This window comes from Glandiceps talaboti, chromosome 13 (assembly GCF_964340395.1).
Source record: "Glandiceps talaboti chromosome 13, keGlaTala1.1, whole genome shotgun sequence".
Lineage (NCBI taxonomy): Eukaryota > Metazoa > Hemichordata > Enteropneusta > Spengelidae > Glandiceps > Glandiceps talaboti.
The window spans coordinates 22,811,500-22,830,104 of NC_135561.1; the positions used below are offsets into that span (position 1 = coordinate 22,811,500).

Here is an 18,605-nt window from a genome sequence, read left to right on the forward strand (position 1 = left end):
GCTGTATTACATATCAACCTAAACCAGCTTTTCTATATCGCCTTGTAACGTTGTTATCATCATCATCATCATCATCATCATCATCATCATCATCATCATCATCATCATCATCATCATCATCATCTTTGTTGTTGTTGTTGTTGTTGTTAAGATTCAGTTTACTTCATCGTTCATTGTAGTATACATTCTCTTGGTGTTCAGAGTACACATGTATCATGAAAAGTCGAGAACAACATGTCTTGAACAGGTCGATGTCAACAATACTACAGCTAAAAATAAAATAATACTTTTGGCCTGCACGGCTTCCCATAGTCAGCTGCCTCGAGAAAACAAATGCATAAATATTTTAAACAAAAGCCATTTTTGAAGGCCTGCTAGGGTGTATTTTCCTTATTCTTCTTTGTTTTGTTATTTATTTGTACGTAATGTCATGTTATTTTCTTTCTTTATTGTGAATAGGTCTGATGTCCAGATTTGGATAAAGATACAATAAATATAATTATCAATAATATAATATAATATAATATAATGTAATTAAAATTCATTGGTCAAGCAACAGACAGCAACATTAAGGACCAAATTTGCTCACCCCACATCAAACTGAGTACTTCCCCTTCCCTGAGTTCTGAGAATATCAATCGATGGTCCTTTCCGGTTCCTTGCAATTGCACTCGTTGCCGCGTCCGACCGCCCTCAGTCGACTAATCATGAAAAACAAACACTTTTTGTCGTAGAGGGCGGTAACTAAACTGCGAGTTTATATTACGGCCACGTCAGGTTTACACATCCGGTAACTAGTTTGCGTGCACACCTACAGGTACTTATTCCGAAATAGTGAAGTACATATGAACATAAGAGATCAGCAGAAACTGATACAAACACTTCGGTAAGTTAACAAGGAGATGATTTCTTTATTCATTTGCCAACCTTCTTACACATGTTACCTGCGTGGTAATTTCAGAATAACTTGGCACCCACCTAGGCACGGACTTACAATGTCATTATCAATTATCATGAGTTGAGCATTTTACCGTGTTATTGTAACCGATTGAATACATATATTTCACTAAACAATGTTATATTACTGACATAGCTCTACCTCGTGTTAAAGATCCCACGTAATATTTTTTGAGTTGGCCATGCCATAATTTGGCATAAGTGCCAAGCGTTACATTTGCGTTCTATTATTATCGAAACAACGTGACTCACGAGTAACGTCCTCCAGAACTACACGTACTGCACATGCTGCAGCCCGGATAGCTCCGTGTGAGGTGTGACGTATGTACATGTATTTCCACCATATGGATAGGGTTATATCAACGACTTGTTTTTCATCGTTTGTTTGTGACATTGTATGGCCCACAAGTACAACAATCATACATCAGTACATGTACAATGTCTTCATTGAAGGTGAAACTCATAACTCGTATTGATAACCTAACCTCACTGTGACTGTGAGTCCATAAACTACAACGATAATTAATGTCGTGCCACTGTTCTTCATTTCTGCCATTATATCTACTTGTAAATAATACACAAGGTGTGTACAGATCACCTCATATTTATAGTGATTACTTTAACAGGGGTATGTGTTTCTATACATAGACACGGTTTTACGACCTGTACAAATAACATACAACTGTGCATGTATCATGAGTGCTATGTATAAAACTATAAATGATACATGTACACATATAATAATGTACAATACATGTAAATGTATCATGATGACTATATGTGTAAAGAATACATGAACTATGAATTATTTGGGTTAACCATGAATGTATTAGGGGACCTAGTACACTTTTAGGGGACCTAGTAAATTCATAGGTCAACACAGTAACAATGTGTTTGTTTATTGGGTAGTGAGGCATTTACAGTCAAGGTTTGATTGTTGTCTGTATACCATGACTAAGCAATTCAAAATTATTGATGGTTTCTCTTCCGTTTTCACATGATCAGAATTAGATTCTTTCACTTTCACATCATCAGAATTAGATTCTTTCACTTTCACATGATCAGAATTAGATTCTTTCACTTTTACATCATCAGAATTAGATTCTTTCACTTTCTCCTTAGCTGACTTCAAACTTGCATTATAAGTGAGAAAAAAAAGGTTAAAATTGGCGATCAGTGGCGACCCAAGCAGCCATGAACTTGCAGTTACACTGCATATTGTTCTCCCTTTTGGGGATTATGATGTCAATGATCATAGAGGGAACCTTTTCGTCTCAGTTAGTATAGTAAGTAATGGTAGACAATAGTAATACTGACTTTGATATTTGTCAGAATTTATCTCAGAGTGATGAATCTTCTTTCAATGATAATTTTACCATGTTGGATAGATTGATTTGGCTTTTTATGTAGGTGTCATGTCCACAGGCACTTGTTTCCCGAGATATGTATCAGAAAATTTCTATCAGAATACAATAAAATGTTGATAATATCGATATTATCAACATATTCAGCCAACTGTATATGAAAGGGATAAAATTATACTTGTTTCTGTGATCGTGCAAGTGATTGCCACTGTGTGAGTTATTAAGAAATTGTTACATGTACACTATTAGAAAGTTTGACATACATTTTTGTAGGGTAAAGACAAGAGGCACTCGAATCAATCTGTATGATTTTTAAAAAAAATGTGTAGTAAATATGAGGACCACAGTTTCATCATATAAAACCACTAACCACTGTATTACTTTACTAAAATCAAAACTGCATGGTTGAAGGGCTGAACACAGATGTGTGGGTGGGGATGTGTGTATGTATGTAAATGACTTACAAATGTAAAGTCAAAACTGCTAGACTGATTGCCTTTGTGTTTGGTGGGGACATAAATGATTGCATCAGAGGTGTGCCTTTTGTGATTTTTGGTCAAAAAACTTAATTAATTAATTGTGCTCACAAAAGAATACAAAACATACAAAATACACATGCAGTAATACACCTGATATAAACCACCTAATGTACAGAATACACAATACAGTAATACACCTGATATAAACCACCTAATGTACAGAATACACATACAGTAATACACCTGATATAAACTGTGCACCTAATGTACAGAATACACATACAGTAATACACCTGATATAAACCACCTAATGTACAGAATACACATACAGTAATACACCTGATATAAACCACCTAATGTACAGAAATGGACATACGTACACAACAAAAGTAGCATCACTGAAGTTAAAACGTCAACAGTTCTTGATGGCATGTTAAAAACTTTTCACTATGGATTATTTAAAATATTGATTGCATTAGAGATAAAACTTGTTTTTGCTTTCATTGTTCAAATTTTTGGAGAGCAGAACCAGCGACCAGATGGAAGTAATTCAAAAATCCAGTTAAGACATGGAGCTTATCACTTATCATGGCCATGGCTTTCTTCCTATTTAGTTACTTGGTAATGTACTAATGGTAGTGATGTTTCTAGGGATGTTTAGATGATAAATAAAGTGAAGTATGTAAGATGATGTGATCCAAATATGATAATATTGTATTTTAGATATGGAAAATTAATGTAATTGTTTGTCAAAGATTACAAACTTACCATACAGATTTATTAATATATTTGGATATGAATGACTTAAAAGTATATTCAGCTGTGCTACAATTCCATTGGCACTATTTTTACCACATAGCATCAAAAGGATTGCCCATATTGATGATGAACCAGGCCAATATCTTATTTAAATCTTCTTATAGTCAACATAGTGGTGTTGTCTGTTTTTTCATCATGTGCATCTATAGGTAAATCTCTCCACAACTGTTACTTGTATCTCAGAAGATGTCTTGCCCTGTTACCCATAATGCAACAGATAAGAGGATGGAGGAGAGAAAGATGAACTGGATAGCTCCAGATACACCATCACGATGTACTTGGATACTTGGAGGTGATGCAAAGGATAGCCCTCACAGTCATTGGGAAATGTGAGTTACATTTACAAATGTACTTCTGTTTAATTTGAATACATCATGATCTTTTTATTCAGATATTATTAATCTAAGTGACTTTTATGAACTGTTTTAATAACATTAACCCTTGTGACATAGCGTCGTTGATATCCATGATGTAGCACTTCCGTATTCTTGGCCACGTCATTGAAATCAACGACAACAGAGTAATTTGCATACATGTATGTTGTCAATAAAGTGACGTTGTAACAGGTTATCATTGTCCCGCCCTTATGCCCATAATAAGTAATGATGTACAGGACATTATCTCATTAAATATTAAATTAATCAGGTGGGAAACAGTCATGTTCAATTTCTTTCACTTTTTGCCGCCGAATGCAGATAACGCCTACCTAATATGGTGGCCGCTATGAATATGGATGATGACCTTTGACATTATGCTAATATATTGGATGAAGTAAACCTGGAAGACAGGGAGATTTTTGCTCGACACTTTCTAGACAGTGATAGTGATGATGATGAAGAATTTTACGGGTTTGAGGAAGTAACTTTTGTCCCACTAGAACGTATTGAAAACCCTCCCAATGACTTCGACTTTGGGACTAACATCGACAATGGCTGGTCCCACGACCCTCCTGATGACAAGGCAAGGTACAGATGCCAATGCCATATGATTGGGTTTATATGAAGACGTTACCGCAGAATCAACACCAGTGTTCTCCCCAGAGGGTTTTCACGTATCAGGCCCGATATCCTGTAATTTTCGCCGATACATGATCAGTTGTCACACTGTACAACATTTTACCCACAACTCTCTCTGATTTGTAGTGTTGGACATCATCTCCTTGAAGTCAGACAAATCTCACCAGTGTATAGAGTTTTGTAAAAACATTTTTTCCATTTGGCAAGCTTAGAATTGCCACTGACGAGTTTCTGAATACCCATTTTCATCGGTTCTGGTATCAATGATTTATTGTAGAAGGAGTAGCAATTTTAGGAATTTGTCAGCAGATTTTTATTGAAAGACATGCAGAATATTTTGCAACGAAACTAAGGAAACTATATGCACCTGTTATGACTTTGCCAAAGATATAGATTTATTTGAATAGGTATGACATTTTTGGAAGTATGTTACTTGTAAATCCAAATACCAAACCATTTTGGAAGTATGTTACTTGTAAATCCAAATACCAAACCATTTTGGAAGTATGTTACTTGTAAATCCAAATACCAAACCATTTTGGAAGTATGTTACTTGTAAATCCAAATACCAAACCATTTTGGAAGTATGTTACTTGTAAATCCAAATACCAAACCATTTTGGAAGTATGTTACTTGTAAATCCAAATACCAAACCATTTTGGAAGTATGTTACTTGTAAATCCAAATACCAAACCATTTTGGAAGTATGTTACTTGTAAATCCAAATACCAAACCATTTTGGAAGTATGTTACTTGTAAATCCAAATACCAAACCATTTTGGAAGTATGTTACTTGTAAATCCAAATGCCAAACCATTTTGGAAGTATGTTACTTGTAAATCCAAATACCAAACCATTTTGGAAGTATGTTACTTGTAAATCCAAATACCAAACCATTTTGGAAGTATGTTACTTGTAAATCCAAATACCAAACCATTTTGGAAGTATGTTACTTGTAAATCCAAATACCAAACCATTTTGGAAGTATGTTACTTGTAAATCCAAATACCAAACCATTTTGGAAGTATGTTACTTGTAAATCCAAATACCAAACCATTTTGGAAGTATGTTACTTGTAAATCCAAATACCAAACCATTTTGGAAGTATGTTACTTGTAAATCCAAATACCAAACCATTTTGGAAGTATGTTACTTGTAAATCCAAATGCCAAACCATTTTGGAAGTATGTTACTTGTAAATCCAAATGCCAAACCATTTTGGAAGTATGTTACTTGTAAATCCAAATACCAGGATAATATTGGAATAGCACCCCTCAAACAAAAAGGTCAGCTAATAAATGATAGCAAAGGAAAGGCAGATACATTGATTGAACAATTCAAATCCGTGTTTACAAAGTCCTCATCAACAGACGCCATGTCGACAATTAGAAAAGTAAAGAAACTAAAACCATTGGAACAGTTAACAATTGATAACAAAGGAGTGGAAAAATTATTAAAAACAATAATCCATCAAAGGCATCAGGTCCAGATTTAATACCAAATCTTGTGTTACGCGACTGCACTGAACAACTCGCACCAGGACTAACAAAAATATTCCAAATTTCAGTTGACTCAAGATCCTTACCAGACGACTGGCTTACAGCAAACATTGCCCCAGTGTTTAAAAAAGGGGATAAACATTACCAGAAAACTACAGGCCAATTTCATTAACATCTGTTACAAGTAAACTCCTTGAACACATAATTTGCCGACATATTCTTCAACACTTGGAAAGAAACCACATACTGTCATCACTAAACCATGGTTTTAGGTCTGACTTTTCTTGTGAAACCCAATTAGTTGAAACTCTCCATGATTTCATGAAATCTTTCAACCAGAACATCCAAACAGACATTGCTATATTGGATTTTTCCAAGGCATTCGACACGGTCCCTCACAAAAAGCTTCTCTATAAGTTAAAGAACTATGGCATCCATGGATCTATCCACTCATGGATTACATCTTTCCTTACAAAACGATACATGAGATCAGTAGTGGAAGGGGAATACTCAGACCTAGTCACCGTTGATTCTGGAGTCCCCCGTGGGTCGCTACTATTCTTGTGCCACATAAATGACTTACACATGTACACCTGAGTGTGTCAAATCAAATGTTAGACTCTTTGCTGACGACTGCCTATTGTATAGACAGATCAAGACCTATCAGGATCACTGCACTCTGCAAAGAGACTTAGAACAACTGGAAATATGGGCCACCACTTGGGGGATGCATTTTAATGCCAAAAAGTGCTACATCATGTCTCTTTGAAATAAATCTTCTCATTTCTATACACTGAGTAACTACATATTGCAGCAGGTCACACAAAATCCTTATCTTGGTCTCACTTTGTCAGAGGACATGAAATGGACTCCACATAATGCAAATATCACAAAGAAAGCAAACTCGACATTGGGGTTTCTGAGAAGAAACCTCCATCATTGTACAAATCATGTAAGAAAACAGCTTACATCACTAGTAAGATCCATGCTAGAATATGGTTCAGTGGTTTGGGACCCTTACTTATAGAAAAACATTGACCGACTTGACTAGGTACAGCACAGAGCAGCCTGTTTCATCACAGGGAACGACAGGAGTAGGGACGAAGGGTGTGTCGCCAAAATGGAGAAAGCCTCCAACTTACATCACTCCAGGATAGATGCAGAGCAAACAGGCTAATCTTTCTATACATGGTGGTTGAGGGCCGAGTACCAGCAATTCAACCAGCGGACTATCTTAAACCCGTAAGACCCAAAAGATATATAAAAGCTAGGAAATTTGCGGACTGTATCTCATCTAACATTGTTGAACAAAGAGTTACTAACAACTCAAAGGGCTTTGAAATTGTAAAACTGCTCAATATAAACAGTCATTCTTTGTAAAAAAACACTAGTAGACTGGAACCATCTAGACAATAGTACCGCTATAGTGCGCTAAATCTTGTGACGCCTTTAAAATGGCAGTCACTGTCACTGACTAAATACTCTCCCCAAGTGTGTTATTCCTTACCCAGGACCTATACCGTAACTATAGAGATACAGATAAATGTCGGTATTACATTACATGTTTAACCTTATAAATGTCCATATTACATTATTAACCTTATAAATGTCTATATTACATTATTAACCTTATAAATGTCCATATTACATTATTAACCTTATAAATGTCCATATTACATTATTAACCTTATAAATGTCTATATTACATTGTTAACCTTATAAATGTCCATATTACATTATTAACCTTATAAATGTCTATATTACATTGTTAACCTTATAAATGTCTATATTACATTACATTATTAACCTTATAAATGTCCATATTACATTATTAACCTTATAAATATCTATATTACATTATTAACCTTATAAATGTCCATATTACATTATTAACCTTATAAATGTCTATATTACATTGTTAACCTTATAAATGTCCATATTACATTGTTAACCTTATAAATGTCTATATTACATTATTAACCTTATAAATGTCTATATTACATTATTAACCTTATAAATGTCTATATTACATTATTAACCTTATAAATGTCTATATTACATTATTAACCTTATAAATGTCCATATTACATTGTTAACCTTATAAATGTCTATATTACATTATTAACCTTATAAATGTCTATATTACATTATTAACCTTATAAATGTCTATATTACATTATTAACCTTATAAATGTCCATATTACATTATTAACCTTATAAATGTCTATATTACATTGTTAACCTTATAAATGTCCATATTACATTGTTAACCTTATAAATGTCCATATTACATTATTAACCTTATAAATGTCTATATTACATTATTAACCTTATAAATGTCTATATTACATTATTAACCTTATAAATGTCCATATTACATTATTAACCTTATAAATGTCTATATTACATTATTAACCTTATAAATGTCTATATTACATTGTTAACCTTATAAATGTCTATATTACATTATTAACCTTATAAATGTCCATATTACATTATTAACCTTATAAATGTCTATATTACATTGTTAACCTTATAAATGTCCATATTACATTGTTAACCTTATAAATGTCTATATTACATTACATTATTAACCTTATAAATGTCCATATTACATTATTAACCTTATAAATGTCTATATTACATTGTTAACCTTATAAATGTCTATATTACATTGTTAACCTTATAAATGTCTATATTACATTACATTATTAACCTTATAAATGTCTATATTACATTATTAACCTTATAAATGTCCATATTACATTATTAACCTTATAAATGTCTATATTACATTATTAACCTTATAAATGTCTATATTACATTATTAACCTTATAAATGTCCATATTACATTATTAACCTTATAAATGTCTATATTACATTATTAACCTTATAAATGTCTATATTACATTGTTAACCTTATAAATGTCTATATTACATTATTAACCTTATAAATATCTATATTACATTATTAACCTTATAAATATCTATATTACATTATTTACCTTATAAATGTCTATATTACATTATTAACCTTATAAATGTCTATATTACATTATTAACCTTATAAATGTCTATATTACATTGTTAACCTTATAAATGTCTATATTACATTACATTATTAACCTTATAAATGTCTATATTACATTATTAACCTTATAAATATCTATATTACATTATTAACCTTATAAATGTCTATATTACATTATTAACCTTATAAATGTCTATATTACATTATTAACCTTATAAATGTCCATATTACATTATTAACCTTATAAATGTCCATATTACATTATTAACCTTATAAATGTCTATATTACATTATTAACCTTATAAATGTCTATATTACATTGTTAACCTTATAAATGTCTATATTACATTACATTATTAACCTTATAAATATCTATATTACATTATTAACCTTATAAATGTCTATATTACATTAGTAACCTTATAAATGTCTATATTACATTATTAACCTTATAAATGTCCATATTACATTACATTATTAACCTTATAAATGTCTATATTACATTGCATCAAGTTAACAATGCATCAGCATCTCATTATAAACATTGCATCTATTGGCATCTAGATAGCAGAGTACATGATAAACAAGTCACAAAGCATGTGTGCCTAAAGTGCTGTTTATTTTGTATCAGAGATGCAAGCATTGTTCCATGCAGATGCTTTGATGATGCAACAACAACAGTGCATCAATGCATAGTTAGCACCTCAATTGTGCAAGAATGATCCTTTTGTGATGTGCGCACTCAGGTGATGTTTTATGTGAGCTGTAAATGTCCATATTACTTTACATTATTTGAAACATCAGTACATTATTTGGGTACAAACCATATAGATGTTTGCATTATATTACTGATAAATGACTTTAGTCATGGCAGAAGGCTGTCTCTGAGTTTGGTTTTATTCAATTCAAAATTGGATTAGCCAATGGTATTGTAATAAGATGTATTTGTGTCATTGCAGTGGACAAGTTCATGAGAAAATTATTCCAAACATTTTGAGTAGAATTGGTAATACACCATTGGTGAGAATCAACAACATTGGCAAAGGAGCTGGACTAAAATGTGAAATATGTGAGTACCATCTATAGATGAAATCTATGAGTACCATCTATAGATGAAATATGTGAGTACCATCTACAGATGAACTCTGAGTACCATCTATAGATGAAATGTATGATGAAATGTATGATTACCATCTACAGATGAAATCTATGAGTACCATCTATAGATGAAATGTATGATTACCATCTACAAATAAATATCAGCAGAAGATTGAGCTGTAAATTGTATCTGTGAAATCTTACATTTGAGAATAATTTTTACATGTGGGGGTATTGATTTGATAATTGATAGGGGTATTGATTTGATAATTGATAGGGGTATTGATTTGATAATTGATAGGGCTATTGATTTGATAATTGATAGGGGTATTGATTTGATAATTGATAGGGGTATTGATTTGATAATTGATAGGGCTATTGATTTGATAATTGATAGGGGTATTGATTTGATAATTGATAGGGCTATTGATTTGATAATTGATAGGGGTATTGATTTGATAATTGATAGGGGTATTGATTTGATAATTGATTTGATAATTGATAGGGGTATTGATTTGATAATTGATAGGGGTATTGATTTGATAATTGATAGGGGTATTGATTTGATAATTGATAGGGGTATTGATTTGATAATTGATAGGGGTATTGATTTGATAATTGATAGGGGTATTGATTTGATTATTGATAGGGCTATTGATTTGGTAAACCTTAGAGAGAGTGAATTGCTAATAGATACAATAATTTTTTTCAATTTAGTGGCCACACCTTAGATAAAGTGATGAATTGACTTGAGATACATGTACAATCATTTCTTTAATTTAGTGGCTAAATGTGAGTATTTCAATGCTGGTGGAAGTGTAAAAGACAGAATTGGTCTCAGAATGATTGAAGATGCTGAAAAAAGGGGTGATTTAAAGCCAGGAGATGTAATTATTGAGCCTACATCAGGAAATACAGGTGGGTTCCATATTAAACAATGTCACTAAATTCTCCTGTCATTTCTGAGCATTATTGTACACTGCTATCCTGTTTAGTTCCCAACAGGCACTGCCCGGATGGGAGGTATATTTTGGGTTCTGTCTGTCTGTGTGAGTGTTACCCTCATACATGTATCTCTGCCATGCACCAACTAGCATGTAGGTATTATATTGGGTTCTGTCTGTCTGTGTGAGCGTTTACCCTCATACATGTATCTCTGCCATGTACCAACTGGTTTTAATCAAACTTGGCATAAAGGTAACATACTATATGAGATATATGCATGAACAGTGACTATATGTGTTGTTAAATTTCACAATATGCATCATAACTTAGAAGGTATAATATGCAATTGCTCCATTCAAGTGCCTACACCCCTATTAACAAATATGACCCTGACCTTTGACCTTTGACATGGCAAAACATTTACTTTGAAAGATTGTGATGAATTGGTTGAGGTAATGTTGTTAGGGATAAGCTTATTGGGACCTGTAATGTTATTTAATTTGATATTTTAGCACCTAGAAATATACTAGTTGAGTGAACATGAACGACCTTACTGCACTGATGCAATGATATAGCTAAACATTGATATTTTCAGTGTTTAAAGTTTGTGGTTGATGACTTTTCCATTTGGCTGATTGAAAATGAACAATATTAATCTAATGGCTATGATGTTTTTGGAAACCAACAACTGCATTGAGTGCTGACTGTCTTTAAAATGTTTTGTGACATTTTGTGAGAGCCCTTGTAAATTGCTTTTTGTCCATGTCAGAGAATTATACAGCTGTAGATGTCATTCAATAAAATAAGTTTTGATGGTCAACACCTCTGGAAATGACACTAATCAATATGAATACCCCTGGAAAACTGCTGAAAAACCCCTGGAAAGCCCTGGAATATTTTTTTTACCCTTAAGTGTACGAACCCTGCTTCATTTTGGGTTAGCTGATGTAAATACTTTCATCTTGATATGTTGTCATTAGGAATTGGTCTGGCTTTGGCATCTGCTGTCAAGGGATACCGCTGCATCATTGTTATGCCAGAAAAGATGAGTATGGAGAAAGTGGATGTTTTGAGAGCTCTTGGTGCCGAAATTGTACGCACTCCAACATCAGCTAGGTTTGACAGTCCAGAGTCCCACATCAGTGTAGCTCAGAGACTGAACAAAGAAATCCCTAACTCTATTATTTTGGATCAGTACAAGAATGCTGGTAATCCATTGGCACATTATGATACTACAGCAGAAGAAATAATACAGGCATGTGAAGGTAAGTTATTCCACAATAATGTAAGCCACACATACCTGTACCATACTCCACACATATGTGTATCGTAAGCCACATATACCTGTATCGTAAGCCACACATACCTGTATCGTAAGCCACACATACCTGTACTGTAAGCCACACATACCTGTACTGTAAGTCACACATATATGTACTGTAAGTCACACATATATGTACTGTAAGTCACACATATATGTACTGTAAGCCACACATACCTGTACTGTAAGTCACACATACCTGTACCGTAAGCCACACATACCTGTACTGTAAGCCACACATATATGTACTGTAAGTCACACATATATGTACTGTAAGTCACACATATATGTACTGTAAGTCACACATACCTGTACTGTAAGTCACACATACCTGTACCGTAAGCCACACATACCTGTACTGTAAGCCACACATATATGTACTGTAAGTCACACATATATGTACTGTAAGTCACACATATATGTACTGTAAGTCACACATATATGTACTGTAAGTCACACATACCTGTACCGTAAGCCACACATACCTGTACTGTAAGCCACACATATATGTACTGTAAGTCACACATATATGTACTGTAAGTCACACATATATGTACCATAAGTCACACATACCTGTACTGTAAGTCACACATACCTGTACCGTAAGCCACACATATATGTATCGTAAGCCACACATACCTGTACCATAAGTCACATATACCTGTACTGTAAGCCACACATACCTGTACCATAAGTCACACATACCTGTACTGTAAGCCACACATACCTGTACCATAAGTCACACATACCTGTACTGTAAGTCACACATATATGTACCGTAAGCCACACATATATGTATCGTAAGCCACACATACCTGTACCATAAGTCACACATACCTGTACTGTAAGCCACACATACCTGTACTGTAAGCCACACATACCTGTACTGTTAGCTACACATACCTGTACTGTAAGCCACATATACCTGTACCGTAAGCCACACATACTTGTACTGTAAGCCACACATACCTGTACCATAAGTCACATATACCTGTACTGTAAGCCACACATACCTGTACCATAAGTCACACATACCTGTACTGTAAGTCACACATACCTGTACTGTAAGTCACACATACCTGTACCGTAAGCCACACACACTGTACAACATTTTACCCACAACTCTCTCTGATATGTAGTGTTGGACATCATCTCCTTGAAGTCAGACAAATCTCACCAGTGTATAGGGTTTTGTAAAAACATTTTTTCCGTTTGGCAAGCATAGAATTGCCACTGATGAGTTTCTGAATACCCATTTTCATCAGTTCTGGTATCAATGATTTATTGTAGCAGAAGTAGCAATTTTAGGAATTTGTCAGCAGATTCTCTTGAAAGACATGCAGAATAGTTGCAACGAAACTAAGGAAAATATATGCACCTGTTACGACTTTGCCAAAGATATAGATTTATTTGAATAGGTATAACAAAAGAAATTTACATACTAAAACTCATCATACACACTGACTACCCAAGTTATTGACACTTTGACATTGAAAAGTGTTTTATTTACAGCACATGCTTAATTTAGTTGTTAGTACATTTTCATACAAAATTTAGAACTTTATTTTTGATTCTTAAGTGTTCTTTTGCTACATATTAATTAAACTTAATTACTATGCTTAAAATGTTGAAAAGTATGGATTATTGAAGAAGTTATTAAATAAGGAACCTCCAAGCATACCAATCAGAGAGGGTTGTGGGTAAGATATTGTACAGTGACACATACCTGTACCATAAGTCACACATACCTGTACCATAAGTCACTCATACCTGTACTGTAAGTCACACATATATGTACTGTAAGCCACACATACCTGTACCATAAGTCACTCATACCTGTACTGTAAGTCACACATATATGTACTGTAAGCCACACATACTGTACCACAAGCCACACATACCTGTACTGTAAGCCACACATATATGTACTGTAAGCCACACATACTGTACCACAAGCCACATATACCTGTACCGTAAGCCACACATACTGTACCATATGCCACATATACCTGTACCGTAAGCCACACATACCTGTATTGTAAGCCACACATACATGTACCTGTACTGTAAGTCACATGTGCCTGTTCTGTAAGCCACACATACCTGTACTGTAAGTCACATGTGCCTGTTCTGTAAGCCACACATACCTGTACTGTAAATCGCACATACCAGTACCATAAGCCACACATACCAGTACCATAAGTCACACATATATGTACTGTAAGCCACACATACCTGTACTGTAAGCCACACATATATGTACCATAAGTCACACATACCTGTATATACACTTAAATTTTTAATAGTTGATATTTTTGTTTTGATTGTAATGTACAGGTAAAATTGATATGGTTGTTTGTGGGGCAGGGACTGGAGGCACTATTACTGGTCTAGCTAGAAAACTCAAGGAGAAATGTCCAAACTGTAAGGTATGATAATATGACCGAACCCCACGGCCTCACAATGGATAGTAGGGTATACAGAAGTTATTTTCACAAGTGATTCAGTTGTTCTGCGACCATATTTTGATGAGTGACAGCGAGAATAGCAGAATACAATGTAAACTGAATCACAAGTGAAAATAACTTCTGTATGCCCTACCATCCATTGTGAGGCTGTGGGGTTCTGCTGTTATTACATAAAATTATGTACACCAAACGTAATAATTCAGAAAAGGACGAACATTATGGCGTAATGAATAATTATCCAATGGAAATGTTTAAAATTATATATTAGTAAACATCAAGGTCGATTATGTTGTTTACTTTGTTTGCAATGGAAATACCTAACTAATTTGCATAGTTATTTGATAGGTAAGCAAGTAATTTGCATAGTTATTTGATAGATAAGCAAGTAATTTGCATAGTTATGTGATAGGTAAGCAAGTAATTTGCATAGTTATGTGATACTTCAGAACTTGCGATGGTCAAGAAAAATCGTGAAATACTTTATGAGCCAACAAATTTTTTCTCTTTAGCTACCTGAAAGATACGTATGTGCATTAAAAACAAATGAATTTATTTGCATATTTTAATCAAGGATGGTTTTGAATGAGGATCTATTTTATCTCAATGTATGTCATTTGCATAGCCAACAGTGAAAATATCGGCTTTATTTGTGACTGTACGGCAGCTTCATAGTGTCATTTGCATAGCTAACAGTGAAAATATCGGCTTTATTTGTGACTGTATGGCAGCTTCATAGTGTCATTTGCATAGCTAACAGTGAAAATATCGGCTTTATTTGTGACTGTACGGCAGCTTCATAGTGTCATTTGCATAGCTAACAGTGAAAATATCGGCTTTATTTGTGACTGTATGGCAGCTTCATAGTGTCATTTGCATAGCTAACAGTGAAAATATCGGCTTTATTTGTGACTGTACGGCAGCTTCATAGTGTCATTTGCATAGCTAACAGTGAAAATATCGGCTTTATTTGTGACTGTATGGCAGCTTCATAGTGTCATTTGCATAGCTAACAGTGAAAATATCGGCTTTATTTGTGACTGTACGGCAGCTTCATAGTGTCATTTGCATAGCTAACAGTGAAAATATCGGCTTTATTTGTGACTGTATGGCAGCTTCATAGTGTCATTTGCATAGCTAACAGTGAAAATATCGGCTTTATTTGTGACTGTATGGCAGCTTCATAGTGTCATTTGCATAGCTAACAGTGAAAATATCGGCTTTATTTGTGACTGTATGGCAGCTTCATAGTCTCATTTGCATAGCCAACAGTGAAAATATCGGCTTTATTTGTGACTGTACGGCAGCTTCATAGTCTCATTTGCATAGCCAACAGTGAAAATATCGGCTTTATTTGTGACTGTACGGCAGCTTCATAGTCTCATTTGCATAGCCAACAGTGAAAATATCGGCTTTATTTGTGACTGTACGGCAGCTTCATAGTCTCATTTGCATAGCCAGCAGTGAAAATGATTGGTTATTCCATCACATGGAACTTTTAGTGTAAGCCAGACAGACCCAGTTTACAGCTAACAGACTGGGTTTATTTGTGACTGTACGGCAGCTTCATAGTCTCATTTGCATAGCTAACAGTGAAAATATCGGCTTTATTTGTGACTGTATGGCAGCTTCATAGTGTCATTTGCATAGCTAACAGTGAAAATATCGGCTTTATTTGTGACTGTACGGCAGCTTCATAGTGTCATTTGCATAGCTAACAGTGAAAATATCGGCTTTATTTGTGACTGTACGGCAGCTTCATAGTGTCATTTGCATAGCTAACAGTGAAAATATCGGCTTTATTTGTGACTGTACGGCAGCTTCATAGTGTCATTTGCATAGCTAACAGTGAAAATATCGGCTTTATTTGTGACTGTATGGCAGCTTCATAGTGTCATTTGCATAGCTAACAGTGAAAATATCGGCTTTATTTGTGACTGTACGGCAGCTTCATAGTGTCATTTGCATAGCTAACAGTGAAAATATCGGCTTTATTTGTGACTGTACGGCAGCTTCATAGTGTCATTTGCATAGCTAACAGTGAAAATATCGGCTTTATTTGTGACTGTATGGCAGCTTCATAGTGTCATTTGCATAGCTAACAGTGAAAATATCGGCTTTATTTGTGACTGTATGGCAGCTTCATAGTGTCATTTGCATAGCTAACAGTGAAAATATCGGCTTTATTTGTGACTGTATGGCAGCTTCATAGTCTCATTTGCATAGCCAACAGTGAAAATATCGGCTTTATTTGTGACTGTACGGCCCGGAAGCTTCATAGTCTCATTTGCATAGCTAACAGTGAAAATATCGGCTTTATTTGTGACTGTACGGCAGCTTCATAGTGTCATTTGCATAGCCAACAGTGAAAATATCGGCTTTATTTGTGACTGTACGGCAGCTTCATAGTCTCATTTGCATAGCCAACAGTGAAAATATCGGCTTTATTTGTGACTGTACGGCAGCTTCATAGTGTCATTTGCATAGCTAACAGTGAAAATATCGGCTTTATTTGTGACTGTACGGCAGCTTCATAGTGTCATTTGCATAGCTAACAGTGAAAATATCGGCTTTATTTGTGACTGTACGGCAGCTTCATAGTGTCATTTGCATAGCTAACAGTGAAAATATTGGCTTTATTTGTGACTGTATGGCAGCTTCATAGTGTCATTTGCATAGCTAACAGCGAAAATATCGGCTTTATTTGTGACTGTACGGCAGCTTCATAGTGTCATTTGCATAGCTAACAGTGAAAATATCGGCTTTATTTGTGACTGTATGGCAGCTTCATAGTGTCATTTGCATAGCTAACAGTGAAAATATCGGCTTTATTTGTGACTGTATGGCAGCTTCATAGTGTCATTTGCATAGCTAACAGTGAAAATATCGGCTTTATTTGTGACTGTATGGCAGCTTCATAGTCTCATTTGCATAGCCAACAGTGAAAATATCGGCTTTATTTGTGACTGTACGGCAGCTTCATAGTCTCATTTGCATAGCCAACAGTGAAAATATTGGCTTTATTTGTGACTGTACGGCAGCTTCATAGTCTCATTTGCATAGCCAACAGTGAAAATATCGGCTTTATTTGTGACTGTACGGCAGCTTCATAGTCTCATTTGCATAGCCAGCAGTGAAAATGATTGGTTATTCCATCACATGGAACTTTTAGTGTAAGCCAGACAGACCCAGTTTACAGCTAACAGACTGGGTTTATTAATCAACTTGGCCCCAGGCAAGTCACAAGACCTCCAACACATAGCATTGGTTTCCTTGGATTGGACTTTGCCTTGGAACAGGGAGTAGTTAGGCCTACCCAAGAATGAGTGACTTAGTTAGTCGATACATGTATGATTCAGTCGTTACAGACCACCCACTTTGTCACAGCTCAGTGGATGTGCTGACTGTTAGTGGTAAGGAACTACCTGGTGGACATAGTCTCTTATGCCAGGCTTTTCATGTTCCCTGTTCAGTGGTTCCCCTGTCCCTGTAGAAACCACACAGGCTTCCACTAAACTTCAAGTTACCAGTCACACAGGTGTTACTAGGCCATTTGACTTGGTGGAAGGTCCGAGGAACACACTAGCGGGTGTACCCCTTCTGTATCAAG

General features: G+C 34.7%; 1 protein-coding gene across 2 annotated transcripts in view; it reads left to right on the forward strand.

Moving 5' to 3' along the window:
- Positions 1-765: 765 nt before the first annotated feature.
- The window catches only part of LOC144444152 (cystathionine beta-synthase-like), a 56,882-nt gene continuing 39,042 nt past the window's right edge, over positions 766-18,605 (forward strand). Inside the window, exons 1-6 of one of the 2 annotated variants that reach the window (XM_078133560.1) lie at positions 766-886; positions 3,769-3,948; positions 10,126-10,235; positions 11,048-11,182; positions 12,190-12,474; positions 14,868-14,959. In XM_078133560.1, coding sequence (XP_077989686.1) covers positions 3,806-3,948; positions 10,126-10,235; positions 11,048-11,182; positions 12,190-12,474; positions 14,868-14,959 — 765 coding nt within the window. In that variant the 5' untranslated portion in view covers positions 766-886; positions 3,769-3,805. The remainder of the gene's footprint in view (positions 887-3,768; positions 3,949-10,125; positions 10,236-11,047; positions 11,183-12,189; positions 12,475-14,867; positions 14,960-18,605) is intronic. The other variant, XM_078133561.1, reaches the window with a different exon arrangement.